This window comes from Lissotriton vulgaris, chromosome 8, assembly GCF_964263255.1.
Source record: "Lissotriton vulgaris chromosome 8, aLisVul1.2, whole genome shotgun sequence".
Classification (NCBI taxonomy): domain Eukaryota; kingdom Metazoa; phylum Chordata; class Amphibia; order Caudata; family Salamandridae; genus Lissotriton; species Lissotriton vulgaris.
In genome coordinates, this window is record NC_141696.1 from 82675759 (window position 1) to 82690440 (window position 14682).

General features: G+C 44.0%; 1 protein-coding gene across 1 annotated transcript in view; it reads right to left on the bottom strand.

The window, feature by feature from the left end:
- Positions 1-13630: 13630 nt before the first annotated feature.
- LOC147693456 (vomeronasal type-2 receptor 26-like) overlaps positions 13631-14682 on the bottom strand; it is a 56929-nt gene continuing 55877 nt past the window's right edge. The window contains exon 5 of the mRNA XM_086935996.1: positions 13631-14547. Within this exon, the coding sequence (XP_086792122.1) occupies positions 13631-14547 (917 nt within the window). The remainder of the gene's footprint in view (positions 14548-14682) is intronic.

Genomic DNA, 14682 nt, shown 5'->3' on the forward strand with positions numbered 1-14682 from the left:
GTTTCTCTGACATGTACAGTGCACGCTCATGTGTACGCCTCTTTTCCCGCCTCCTCTTACGCACATGTGTTCTTATCTCTCTCTTTTCACCTGTTACGCCTACTGTATTGGATTCAAGTGTAACGATTTACTATATATAATGTGTAATGTTAATAAAACGTTGAATGTCCCTTCCTGAACCTGCGTGGTGTTGGAACCCGATTTCCTTTGCTTCGAAGCATAATATTAAAGCCCGTATGACTCAGATACCATGGACTCTGCCTCTCATTTTAATGAGCTGTCTTGTATTGATAATTATATGGAAAAATTGAATAGGTAAAACTTATTTACCACATAATTTGGCGCCCGAACAGGGACCCCCCTTTCCCACTCGCCGGTGAAGTCACGCGGCCTTTGACCCCTTCTACAACCCCGACAGAAACCGTGCACGTTTGCGGGTTTTCCCGCTATCTTCCCTCGGGTCCACGAGGGAGACAGAGACTGCGGTCCGGCGTCCAGACGTGGCGGTGAGGAATGCGGAGGATCCCGACCAGAGCCCTAGTCGAGAGAGCAAGGTCCGAGGTGTCCGGAGGCCCACCTGTTCCGAAGCGCATGCGTAGGAGAATCGTCACCTGACGCAGTCCAGTCCAGTCCAGTTTCCGTTCCGAGGCCTTCAGTTTCTTGCTTCCCGGTGAGTACCGTTGTTGGGAACGCATCCAGACGGGTTCATTAATTTGTGCTCGGTAAAGACAGATTTGGGTACACAATCTGGTCCTGACGTGTTCACTTAGGTGGATACGGTCCGACGTGTCTCTTTATGGGACCGGTCTGTACTGTTTTAGCAGTGCATCTAGTCTAGCAATTCAGTGATTCAGTATTCTAGTGTTGCAACTTGAGTTTTCAGTCTGGCTCTTATGTGTTTTTGTGTATCAGGTAACATGTTTTAATGTGTTTTAATGTTGTGGTATGAGTGACTGTTTTGCTATTCATTACTGTGTTTTACTGTGTCCACGTTTAAGGTAATTCGACCATGCCGCTGTTTTCAAAATTACGTCAGATAGGTACTAGGAAAGGGATACTCGAAGAAGCAGTTCCCGTCCCACCTCGGGACACTCCAGGATATTTTATGTACCACAAACACGGCTTAGATGCTGTTCTGTATTTAGACTTATGGGTGGAGTACACCAAGAATCTGGAAGAGAAGTTTAGATGGCCTGCCTCAGGGACATGGGATGCCGAGTGCATCATGAGAGTAGAAGAAGCATTATGGAAAAAGAAAGCCAGACTATTCCAGAAAGATGCCATAGAATTATGGCGTAAAGAATCACACAGACGAACAGAAAAAGAATTCAGAAAAGCCGAGAGAAGTAGAGAAGAATCCGAAAAAGCCAGAGAAAAAGAGTTAATAGAGGAAGGAGAACAGGTCGGATCAGAACAATTAGACCGCCAAAGGAATGCACTCATTACAGGCATGTATCCAGTTCTGGCCGAGGGCCTGCCCAAAGCGACCCCGGAAGTACCCCGTAACTTGCCACCACCAATGGTCCCGACTAAACTCCGTCACAAAAAGACCGCAGCAGACATTTTCCTTTCTTCCTATTTAGATGATGTAGCTTCAGCATATACCAATATACCCGCACAACCTGCTAATAATGTACCGCAGCATGTTCCGGCTGATCAAGCCACGACCCCTCCACGACGAGATTCACTTCCCGCACCTGCTGTCACTTCCCCTTCTACTGCTGGTGCCACTGGTCCCCCTACTATTGGTCCTCACAATCCTTTTGCGAAAGACGCGACCCAGAGTCAGTCCCCGATACATGTGGCTTTCCCGCACCCCATGACGTCAAGTCATGCTCACGGTTCTGCTTCAGGCGGTGCCGTGGGAGGCCAACTCCTCACCCCACCACAATTACATCGAGTGACAATGAGAGAATTAGCAACACAGCGAACTCCGAAAGCAATGCCTCATGAAAAACTTAAACAGTATCTTAAGGATTGTAGATATGATCCAGTACCTGGCAAGACAGGAGATATGATGTTAGCCTCGTTACGACTACGGCGTGTTACAGATTATCTGATGTGATTACCAGACATGCCAGAACATCTAGACAACATATATCATTTTGTTAGAACGGGGGAGAAGCCAGAATGTATTCGAGAAGCCATGGCATATCAGAAAGTTGAGACACAGGGTTTACTATTAAGATTCTTGATTAATTGTTTGATAAGGGAACAAGATCAGACAGGTGTTGTTCAGGAAGAGATGGATGTACTGACAAAATGGAGTCAAAATATTGCAGACTGTAAACATGATAAACAAACCTGTATAGATGCCATGTCTAGAAAGATTCGTAAAGAAATAGTAGCAATACATACAAGACAGAAGGCTGAAGCCGAGTCAGACAAGAATGAATCCTCGGAGGAGGAAGAAATAGATAATCCAGTAGGGAATCAGGATACAATAGCGTACGTAGGTAGAGTGAAACTCCCTAAACAGTATTCTTCTGATAGAACTATTGACAGGTCCATTCGTTCAGAAAACAAAAAACAATTCCTTTCCCCGATACCAGAGCAAGGTTCTCTTGAACATGTTTTTCAAGTTACTGATAAAATAATGAAAGAAAGGATAGGTTATCATGAACTCAATACCTTACGTGATCAGGAACTAGCCCGGTCAGCAGTCCAATGGGCCGGGGATGACAGTATATATCAAGATGATTTAGTAGTGCAAACATTTTTAAGCCTTACTCCAGAAGAACAGCGACTAGCTGGTATATACATGACCCAACATCTCATTACCTTGTATGAAAATCAGCAATCCGATCCAGGTCCATTGTATAATTTATTGCAAGACTTACTCCTGAGAAGATGCAGAGGCCTAGGTACTGATTTAATTGATATTATTCTAGAACAACGTCATAAATACAGAACTTTCCTGACTCCACGTCATGTTTCCGTTCCACCCCCAGTTAGACAGCCATATCAACTAGATAGACAGAACCCCTTACGAGAAGTACATCCAATTCGGAAGCCAGATGATACACTTGAACGCGTATTCGTATACACTCCTTTGACTAAAATGGAATTATTGGAAATGAAGAAAATCGTACCTTGTCACGATAAAGATCCTGCAGGCTTCCACCGTGAATTAAAAGACATGTTACTTATGGGAGATTACACGTATCCCGACATTCTTAAAATGCTAAAAGTAATGTTGCCAGCAGGGATTTACGAAAAACTGAAAGAAAAAGAATGGGAGGTGGGTGATAAAAAGATTATTTGGACTGAATTAGAAAACGAGGAAAATGGACGAACCCCAGGTGTGGGTCTTGGGGAGAAAGCTAAAGCACTACCAGGATTATTAGTACAGGTTTTGCCTAGATTATTGACAGTTAAAAAGGAAGACTGGGATGCGATCTCAGCCTGCAAACAAAAACAAGACGAAGACACTAGTGATTTTTATTCGAGATTCGAGAAATGTTTCATTATCAATAGTGGCCTGAAAACAAGTAGCGAGTCATTCCCACATCTTTTTGTGACCAAATTAGTAGAGAATTCTTTACCCCAGGTCAAAAACAGAGTATTGAAAGTAGAAAGTACATGGCAAGCTAATACGCCTTCCCAAATGTTACAGATGTTACAGTACCACCAGAACAGAATTAGAGAGGAACATGATCATGAACAGAGGCGTATGAAAGACACGAAAATGAAAGTACTAGTTGCCCAGTCTGTACCAGCAAATGGTCAGAAGGGTGGTAACACGCAGAACACACAGACTAGTCATTCTACAGGTCCTGTTAAAGGAAACTGCAATTATTGTAAGCAGCCAGGCCACTTTATAAGTGATTGTGCCGTTCTCCGACACAATATTGCTACAGGCAAAACTAAAGAAAGACCACGTCCGCCTAGACCAGAACATGCTCAACAGAATATTCCACAGAATCCGCAACCTCCACAGCATGTACAGCAACAGACAGTAGCTGTACCCCAACCCCAGCCTATTGCTGCAACTCAACATGTCACGTCACAAATGTACCAGTATGCACAGTCAGATTACCCCGATTATCAGCAGTACACATGAAACAGCCTAGAGAGGGAGGTTGGCTTGCCTCTTATCGAGGTTCCTGTAGATCACGATGGTCCCTATGTACATAGTCAGGTATTAGGGAAAGACAGAAAATGTTTGATTGACACGGGGGTGAGCAGAACTACCATTAGTCATGACGAGGTTCCAGGGGCACCCCTCTCAGGCTCACAGAATGTTTCCCTTGGATTTTCAGGAAAACCTATTGTTAACGAAGTATCACAGCCAGTTCCCCTTGCAGTTGGTCCGTTGTCCCGTACTACAGATTTGTTGCTTACGAAATCATGTCCTGAAAACCTGCTTGGTATTAAAACACTGAAAGCTCTAGGAGCTGTTATATGTTGTTCTCCGGAAGGAGTGAGACTGTTCCTTCGTGATTTCAAGGGCCATTATGTGTTGAGAGATTTTGATGTCAGATTTCAAAATGTTCCACAGCATTTATGGGCGCAAGGTCCAACTGATGTAGGTTGTATGCACATTACTCCCTATCGTGTCACACTCAAGCAAGGTGTTGTACTGCCCCGTATCCGACAATACAAATTGCCCCCCGAGGCTGTAGTAGCCTTACTGAAAATTATTGACGAACTCATTGCCCAAGGAGTAGTCGTAGAAACTGACTCCAATATATGTAATTCTCCAATCATTCCGATTCTTAAACGAACTGACCCAAATGCACCTCCAGTCTATCGGCTGGTGATTGATCTCCGGGAACTCAACAAATGCATTGTACCACAGTACCCAGTGGTTCCAGATATTTCGTCACTACTGACTGCTATTGATTCCGAAGCTGCGTTCTTCACTGTAATTGATCTTAAGAACGCTTTCTTTAGTGTCCCCATTCATCCGGAAAGCCAATATTTGTTCGGATTCTCATTAAATGGCCGAAGTTTTAAATTTGCACGTGCACCTCAAGGGTTCACGGAAAGTCCCAGTATTTACAGCCAAGCCCTGAAACGACAACTAGACAGTATTCACATGCCTACTGACACTGCTCTACTACAGTATGTTGATGATCTACTGATCACAGCACGGACCGAACGTGACTGCGAGAGTATGTCACTGACAGTCTTGTTTTTTCTTGCCGAAAAGGGGCACAAGGTGTCCCCTTCGAAGCTCCAATTCTGTGCCCAGCAAGTGGTATACCTTGGGCACTTGCTGTCCAAGAGGGGTAGACAGTTGACACCAGATCGTATCCAGTTAATAGCACATCTGCCACAACCCAAGACTCAAAAGGAAGTACGGGCCTTTATTGGCCTCACTTCGTACTGCAGACAATGGATTCCCCAGTATGCATTTCTAGCCAAGCCACTTATACAGTTGACTACACAGGAGGCAGCGACTTCGACTGTCCTCCCTTGGACTCAGGAACATACACAAGCTTTTAATGACTTGAAGAAAGCTTTATGTCAAGCACCAGTTCTAGCGACACCATGTTACAGCAAACCGTTTACACTTTTTGTCACAGAACGCGATGGCACAGCGTTGTCCGTTCTCACACAAGATCAAGCAGGACACCATAAGCCTTGTGCTTATTTTTCCAGTACATTGGATCCAGTAGCCCAGGCTCTGCCTGCGTGCTTAAAATCAGTTGCAGCGACAGCTCTAGCTATCAGACAAAGCGATTCAATAGTGTTAGGACATTCCTTGACAGTACAGGTTCCACATTCCGTGGAAGTACTTCTGAACCGAACCCAGACTCAGCACTTGACCATAGCACGACTGACAGGTTATGAATTGACACTGTTCCAGCCACACATAGAAATCAGGCGCTGCAACATACTTAATCCTGCCACATTGCTACCCTCGAGTACAACAGATCCAGCACCACATGACTGTGTAGAAGTCATTAATACAGTGACAAAGCCCCGACAGGACTTGACAGACATTGCATTACCCGATCCAGACCTGACACTTTATGTGGATGGTTCATGTATGAGAACAAACACAGGAGAGTTAGTGGCCGCCTACGCAGTGACCACTGAAACTGAAATTCTAGAAACACATCGCATTGACACACTGTCTGCTCAGGCAGCAGAGCTCATAGCTCTGACCCAAGCCTGTATATTAGCCAAGAATAAAAAAGTAAACATATACACTGATTCACAATATGCATTCGGAGTCGTTCACGACTTCGGAGTCCTATGGGAAGAGAGAGGTTTCTTAACGTCTCACGGTACCAAGATCCAGCATGGTCCCCTCATTCAAGCCCTGTTAGAAGCAATATACTTGCCTACAGCCATAGCTATTATGAAATGCAAAGCACATACCAAAGTCACTGACAGGATTTCCCAGAGCAACGACCTGGCAGATCGTACAGCCAAACTCACAGCTCAGACAGATATCCCGACTGACATGACAAAGACTGATCCGACTACACTGACACATTGCCTGACAGTTAAGGATCCCATTCTAGATGTACTCGACATACAGAAACATGCAACACCAGACGAAATCAAGAAATGGACTGAACAAGGAGGGATCCATACAGACCAGGGATGGATGACGAAGGGAAGAGCCACATGGTTCCTCCCCGACTCTATGGTTCAAATCATCATTAACACAGCACATAGTCCAGCACACTTAGGAGAGAAAGCCATGTTAGACAGCTTACAAAATCTCTGGTACAACAAACATTTACGAGCAGCCGCAAAACAGAAAGTGCGTACTTGCATGATCTGTTGTCAGTTCAATCCCGGAAAAGGTGTCCCCGTGGAACAGGTTGGATTTCATCCTCCTGACCATCCTTTTGAAGTCCTCCAGATGGATTATATCCAGATGGACCGATGTCGAGGATTCAAGTATGTCCTCGTAGTCGTATGTGCTCTTTCCCGATGGACAGAAGCATATCCAGTCCCAGATTACACTGCCCCGACCACTGCTAAGCAGCTGGTTCGTGAATTTTTCCCACGGTACGGCTTGCCCCGTGTCGTGTACTCTGATAATGGACAGCCATTCTCGTCCGAGCTCATGAAACAGGTTTCACTTCTGTTAGGTTACCAATGGAAGTTCTACTGTGTCCGACATCCTGAAGCAGCAGGTCTCGTAGAGAGACATAATCAGACCCTGAAAACACGTCTAGCAAAAATCTGTGCCGAGAAAGGAGTAGATTGGATAGTTGCCTTGCCAGTTGCACTCTTTTACATGCGAATGGTAGCTCATTCCAGGACAGGGCTATCCCCGAATGAGGTGGTCTTCGGTAGGCCTCCAAATATGTGGGGGACGCCTATGCCCCGTAGAATAACTGATGTTGACAGTTGTATGCTGACCGATTACCTAGCTTCCTTGATGTCTGCACTACAATCTTGTCGTTCACAGGTCGCGGCTGCCTTTCCGGACAACACCCAAGTAAAACCGCATGAAGTCCGCCCGGGAGATCTGGTGCTGATTGGGAACTTTGACCGGAAGAGTCCGCTGGAACCCAGATGGAAGCAGCCCAAATTGGTTTTATTATCTACCAGAACTGCAGTTAAAATTGAGGGGAGAAAAGGATGGCTCCATTCGAGCCATTTGAAAAAAGTTCACGGACTGTGTCCAGACTTGCCAATTAAGGACTGCCCCCTTTCAGAGACTGATACTAAACTCCCCCTGCTAGAGAAAACTCCCCAAGAGGAGTATCGAGCGAAGCTGAGGTCTAGTAAGTCAGACAGCGTTTAATTGTTTAAGTCCCCCTCGGGTGAAGCGGTTAGACAGGTTTCTGACATGTATAGAATAGACCCCAGTAGTCAGAGAGATAGGCGCAACGAGAAATGGAAAAAGCACTGTAAAGTTTTGCACAGTGGATGCATAATTGCCTTGATCTCAATGTTTCTTCTGAGTCTTACGATAATCTGTATAAGTTTAATGTTACACATTTTTTTTCCTCTTGATTCACATGTACATGTTTCCTCTAATGACACTATGGAACACACTTTCAGCGACCTGCCTCCCCACGAGTTATCCTATCGATTAGCAATGCGCAATAATACATTTATTCGTATGTTACATCACACTCACCAGACCAGCAATGCCACCAATTGCTGGGTATGTGGCCGACTCCCTCCCTATCAGAAGTACAAGGGAGCTCTGCCTCTCTTTCCTTACCCGTTCACACATAATGGTTCGTGTGGTGCATGGTTTTCTTTAATGTCCTCCCTAGATAGTAAGTCCAAAGTTTCCCAAGGCAATTGGATATGGGGGAACCTGAATACAGTCATGAATAAAGCATGTTTCCCAGATGCAGACGGTCTCCCACAAAGGACTGGGACCGATCTAGAAAATGAAGTGTATGCATTAGGTAACTTCTCCCTCAACCTCATGATCCTGAACGTCCAGTCCGAGACTAATTCGAACTCACCGTTCATTACAGTTTTACCAGTGAGGGGTGAATTATGCGTCAGAAAGAATGGCTCAGTACATTTAGGACACAGTGATTGTAATACTGTGGTCGAATTCAGTGACAAAGGAAAGTCTACTTTCAAAGCCTCTCGCCATTCATATTTTATTTGTGGACATACAGCTTATGTTCATCTGCCCCCTGATTGGGATGGGACGTGCTATATTGCGTTCCTATTGCCACCTGTTTTCCTAGTCCCGCCTGATTATCACAGAAATTCACATCTTGTTCATGTACGACATAGAAGGGAGATCAAGATCCCGATTGTCGATCAGACTGAAACCACATTAGAACAATATATAGATTTCAATAAAGGATTCTTTCCATTCATAGGCACTGTCTCAAATAGTAAACTAATTCGTAAATTGACCAGAACATTAGAAGCAGTAGTGAATGAGACTGCTTCTGCTTTAGGTAACCTGACCGAGGAACAGTCTGCTATGAGACTTGTTGTTCTTCAAAATCGCCTTGTCCTTGACGTCATCTTGGCAGATAGGGGCGGAGCTTGTAGAGTCATCGGATCCAGTTGTTGCGTGTTTATTCCAAATAACGCACCATCCGTGTATAAGGCCATAACTCGGCTTCATGAAATAGCCCATCAGATGCATCAGAATCCAGGCTCCTGGTCTTGGTCCGGTTGGTTCTGGAGTGTGATATCCACCTGGGGATGGAAATTGTTGTCGTTCCTAGGAATAATATTGGCTATAGTATTCAGTTGTTATCTCTGTCTGCAATGTGGGCCAGCGATTTGTGGCTTGTGCGCCACAGTCTGTATTCCCCGTCCAAGTACACGTTCCCGTTCCTGAATAAAGAAAAATGAACAAATGATGCTCTATGAACAGATAGATGGTCTCATGAATATAGATATATCCTGAAGGGTGTAGTAGGGTCCAAGGAGGGAATGAGGTAATAGAAATTTTCAGGTAGCCAAAGTGTCCCCCAACTCGCACCCTATCCATGCACCCATATTCCTTGTATGTCGTGTAACCTCCGTTCTGTTCATGCCAGAGAGACGCAAATACATTTGCGTCCATCCTTAACATGTTAGCTATCCAACCATACCAAGAAATCCCGTTAATTGTGTTCCTAAGCATACGGTGCCACCGTCTTTATGTGATGCACTTCTGAAATTCGCACACGTTTTCTCCATGTTTCCTGGCCCAGTCGAGCTAGGCCCTAAACGAGGCCTCTCTGCCTCATCTCTCCTGTCTCCGAAGCTGTATGCATCCCTGACCCCTGCCTTACTTCCTGCCAGCGCAACGGTGCCCGGCTCGGCCTGGACTGCCTGCCAAATTCATGTTTTGCCTACAGGTATCTGCTCAGCCTCCTCGAAAACACATTCCAGTCTAGTGAAATGGTTAACATAATCCCGGCTGCAGAGCAAAGGGCCTGGCCTTCCTGTCCTCCTTGCAAGTGATTTACTGAACCCGTTACCATGGTAGGCCCCTGGCTCCGCGCATTGCACCAAGACACGTATGCATGCACTAGCATTCGGTATTGAACGGCCCCTGCCCGAGAGACCTTTACTTCAGACACTACATCCTCCAAACAACAGATACTAGATATGCTATAGGTACAGGTTGCCCTGACACTCCAGACATCAGTCTCCTCCACTAGTGCTAAAGTCAAAGCCCCCAGTTTCACGTCATACTAGTTGCGCGCGCATATAGGCGAAGGGTTTCTGCTGATTCTGCAACTTCTCACTTTACATCCACCCACATGTGACGTATCTTGTGACGTTTCTCTGACATGTACAGTACACGCCCATGTGTACGCCTCTTTTACCGCCTCCTCTTACGCACATGTGTTCTTATCTCTCTCTTTTCACCTGTTACGCCTACTGTATGGGATTCAAGTGTAACGATTTACTATATATAATGTGTAATGTTAATAAAACGTTGAATGTCCCTTCCTGAACCTGCGTGGTGATGGAATCCGATTTCCTTTGCTTCGAAGCATAATATTAAAGCCCGTATGACTCAGATACCACGGACTCTGCCTCTCATTTTAATGAGCTGTCTTGTATTGATAATTATATGGAAAAATTGCATAGGTAAAACTTATTTACCACACACTGAGGATTACAAATTCAAACTTGGTTGCACCTGGTTTCTGTATGTGACCCGTGCTCTATTGCAGTCAGCCTTAACGTGCGCCTAGGTACCAAATGATTCATTTGGCCATAATGGTTTATGATGCTACTTTGATCCCTGAATGTTATAGGCTCACAATTTCCTTATTGGATTTCTGTTGTTTTGGTGTCAATTTATTTAATTAAATGTACTCTATTTTTATAAATTGGTTTGGGATATTTCTTGTTCTGTGTTTTGACTTTATTACTATTTGGTAGTGCATAAAGACTTTACACATGGCCTCTAAGTTAAGCCTGTCTGCCCTGTGCCATAGCTACCAGGGGTTTGGGCTCATGTTAATTAAGTGACATTTATGGTTCATTCTGATGATGGTTCTGATTATTAATTGACAGGGTTACTCACCTCTCTTAGCTAATACCCCAATTTCTGCCACCAGGTAATATTCAGTTCAGGTTTTTTTAAGAACAAACCTACTAACAGTTATTAGCTTAATTATAAATATTCCCATACTTGGACAAAAAATGAGAGGATTAAATACAAAAGGTGAGGGTGCAAGAGCGCACAATTTTACAAATGGGGAGGCCTGGACTAAAAACCATTTCTTCTTCCACACTTTCCTGCCAGCCCACTAGACCACACCTGTGGGGGTAGCGATTCTCATGGAAAAGCCAAGGGATCCCTATTTCATGGAAATTTTATTGTATTATCATTCCATCCTCAGATTAAACATTCTGTGTTAATTTACAACAAATTTAGGTAAAGGCATAAAGCCAGGATTAGATGTTAGGTCTAGTGGTGGTATCTGTCAACCTCTGTGACTTGCCAACTTTATAGGCATTTGGTCAAGGTGTTTATAGCACTCCCTACCTGTATTGCGACTATTTCGTCTTTCAGATCACCAGACTATTTCATCCCATTTGGATGATCGAGTTAATCATTCTGTAAAGTTGCCTTTCCCAAGGTACCAACAGTAAGCAGCAAAGTCTTACTCCAGAAGCTCGTTAAGGAGTTTGACCAAAAGAGTTTGTAATGAATATGTAATGAAGAAAGCTGAAACAAATGTTATAACCAGAGTCTACTAAGCATCAATTGTTGCATGTCAACAATTCACTTAAGATGAGTATATAAAAAGACAGAGAATTTGATGGTCAAGAAACCAGACACTCACTAAATAAAAGGGAGCTTTGGTAGAAACTCTGAAGGGAATGTTCTCTCCTGGTCCATTTAGAACTCTTTGGGCCAGATGCATCAACACACCGTTTTGTGATTCTTAATTGCGAATCTTTGCGATTCGCAATTAGGAAATCGCAAAACTGCATACTTGAAAGTGTGTTGATCACTTTCTGCGTTTCCTAGAGGATTGCAAATGACCTACGCCATGCATATTAATGAGGTGGGTCACAATTTGCGACCCCCTAGGAATCGCAAAAATTACAGGGATGGGATTGTGGCAATATTTTTTTTGTAAAGGAGCCTGTTTTCCTTAAAGGAAAACAGGATGCTTAACAATAATAAAAATGAAACATTTTCCTTTCATTTTTTAAGGGCAGGCAGTGGTCCGTGGGACCACTGCCTTTTCTTAAAAATGCTTTTACAAATATTCTCAAAGGGCAAGGGGTCTCTTGGGGATCCTTCACATTTTCGAATGAGTTATCACCTAATTGAAGTAATTGGTAAAATGTGAATGTTTTGAAACTGCATTTCGGTCACAAAACAGTCATGCATACCAATGCAATTCAGTATTAGGAAGGGAGGCCCTAAACACACCCGTTTCTAATAGCGAATCTCATTCTGAAACCAATTTGCGAATCCCAAAATATGGTTTGCTGCATCCGAAAAGCATTTTTGGGGTTTGCAAACAGGCCAATTCTGCGAATCGGCCCATTCGCGAAGACAAAAAAGTGTGATGCATGTGCCCCTTTGACACTGAGTAGCCTTTTTTCCCCATAAGTTGCTGTAGTGATAATGGTCTGTTTCCTTTCCATTTACCTTCTGGGACAAATGTTTCCTTTATTCTTGCTTTCCACATAAGGTTCAAGGAGCTTCGACCCTCCGGATGACATGCTTTGAGTATTCCAGCATTATACATCTGAATGTGTCTCAATATTTTCTTCTTCGCTTCAACAGTTTCAGGTCTTAGCAGCTAAATTCTGTCCAATACGAAGGCACAGAATATATATCTGGACCACTTGTGATCCTGCACGGTCTGCTCATATCGTATATATCATTATATCGTAATATTCTAGAATCCGTGTGCACATATCATCACCTTTTTATTGCAAGGGTCTCCTTCGTGGTCCAGAAACTGATGCATAATGGACCAACTCAAGGTCTGCGATCAGGTATCATTGACATGCAGGCTAATCTATTGAGGAATCAGTTGAAACCCTGAACTTGCTGCATGTTAACCAGGGCAGGGCAAATCTTTTTTTAGTTCTCGGTAAGAAGAAGTGAATTCCACGCAAACCCACCTTTTCCTAGGCCTGTTTCCAGATACTGCTCACAGAAAAACACAAAACTGTTCTGGTGAAATACTGCAGTGATGCACAAATGCAGCAAAATTAGTGCCCCATCCATCCCATCATGGAAAGTCCATGATAGGGTGAGTGGGCATACATCTTGCTATTTTCAATGGATTTCCAGAAGCTAATCAGAAGCGTTTAAATATTGAGACCTAATATAATTGGCTGAAGGCAGCCATAGTTGCTTTTCAGCAATTCTCATTGGCTAATCTCTATCGATCAAAACAGGTTTCTGTGGTTGCATCCTTCTGATAAGCAGCTGGGCCCCCATTTAGGACAACAATGGTAAGCCCACCCCTTCCGGGGCTGCTTTGCAGCCTATGTGATGAATGCAGCCTGAGCACATGAGCCTTTCCTGTTTATGTGTCAGTAATTTCCCCTTTTTACTTTCTAGCTTGGCACCACTCAACAGGAACATTTAAAAAAGTAAGATTCTGCCATTGCTGCTTTCAGCGAAAATGTCCTGATAGCAGTGCTGTCAGTCCTCCACATTAAATTTATCACAGGTCAACAAAGAAGTATAGGAGATGTGATCCAACTAAAAAGAACATCTAAACCTTGGAGATTTTTGGTGATTCTATCCCTTACTTGCAGAGTTAGCTTTGCTGGCTACAAGTTTAATTATATTTTCATTAGGCCTTAATAGTATGATATAACACTTAGGAAAGAATATACACCCCAGCAGCCCGGCGCTGGAGCACAGGATGGCAAAGACCTCCACGGCCACCATGTACTTCCCCCGTGTGCTCAGGTACGCAGGGATGAAGGAGATCCACACACTGACAAACACCAGCATGCTGAAGGTGATCAGCTTGGCCTCGTTGAAGCTTCCAGGCAGATTCCTTGAGAGAAAGGCAACCAAGAAGCTGACTGTAGCCAGGAGGCCCAAGTATCCCAACATGCAATAGAAGAAGATGGTGTTTCCCTCATGACACTCAAATATAACTTTCTCATTGCTAGACTTTGAGTTCAGTTCTGGGAATGGAGGTGAAGCCATCAGCCAAGCAATACATATGAAAATTTGCACCATGCAACAGGAGATAATTATACAACATGGTGTCTTGACTCCCAGCCACCGTCTTGCTGCGCTGCATGGATTGGTTGCATTGAAAGCAATGACAACTATGATAGTTTTAGCCAAAACAGCGGAGACGCTAATGGTGAATATGATCCCAAAGACAGCCTGCCGAAGCATGCAGGTGAGCTTCCCGGGTCGACCAATGAAAGTGAAGGAGCAACAGAAGCAGAGCATCAGGGCCACGAGGAGCAGGTAACTGAGTCCGCGGTTGTTGGCCTTGACGACAGGAGTGTTTCTATACTTAATGAAGACCCAAAGTATGAAAGCAGCAAGAAGGATCAGGAAGGCAGCAGAGATATTAAGAGTCAGTCCCAAAGGCTCTTCAGAGGAGAGGAATTCAATCACTTTGGGAAGGCATTTGTCGCGTCTTCCATTGGGCCATTGGCTGTCAGGGCACTTCATGCATTTGACTTGATCTGCAAAAATGATAAAAGAACATGAATTCTTTGGAAGTAAGAATATCAATGCATTAAGTTTCAAGTAGATAGTGGTGCAATTAAAAATCATGATACATTGTGTTGGAAGCTGTTTGGATAGTTACATTGTTCCGA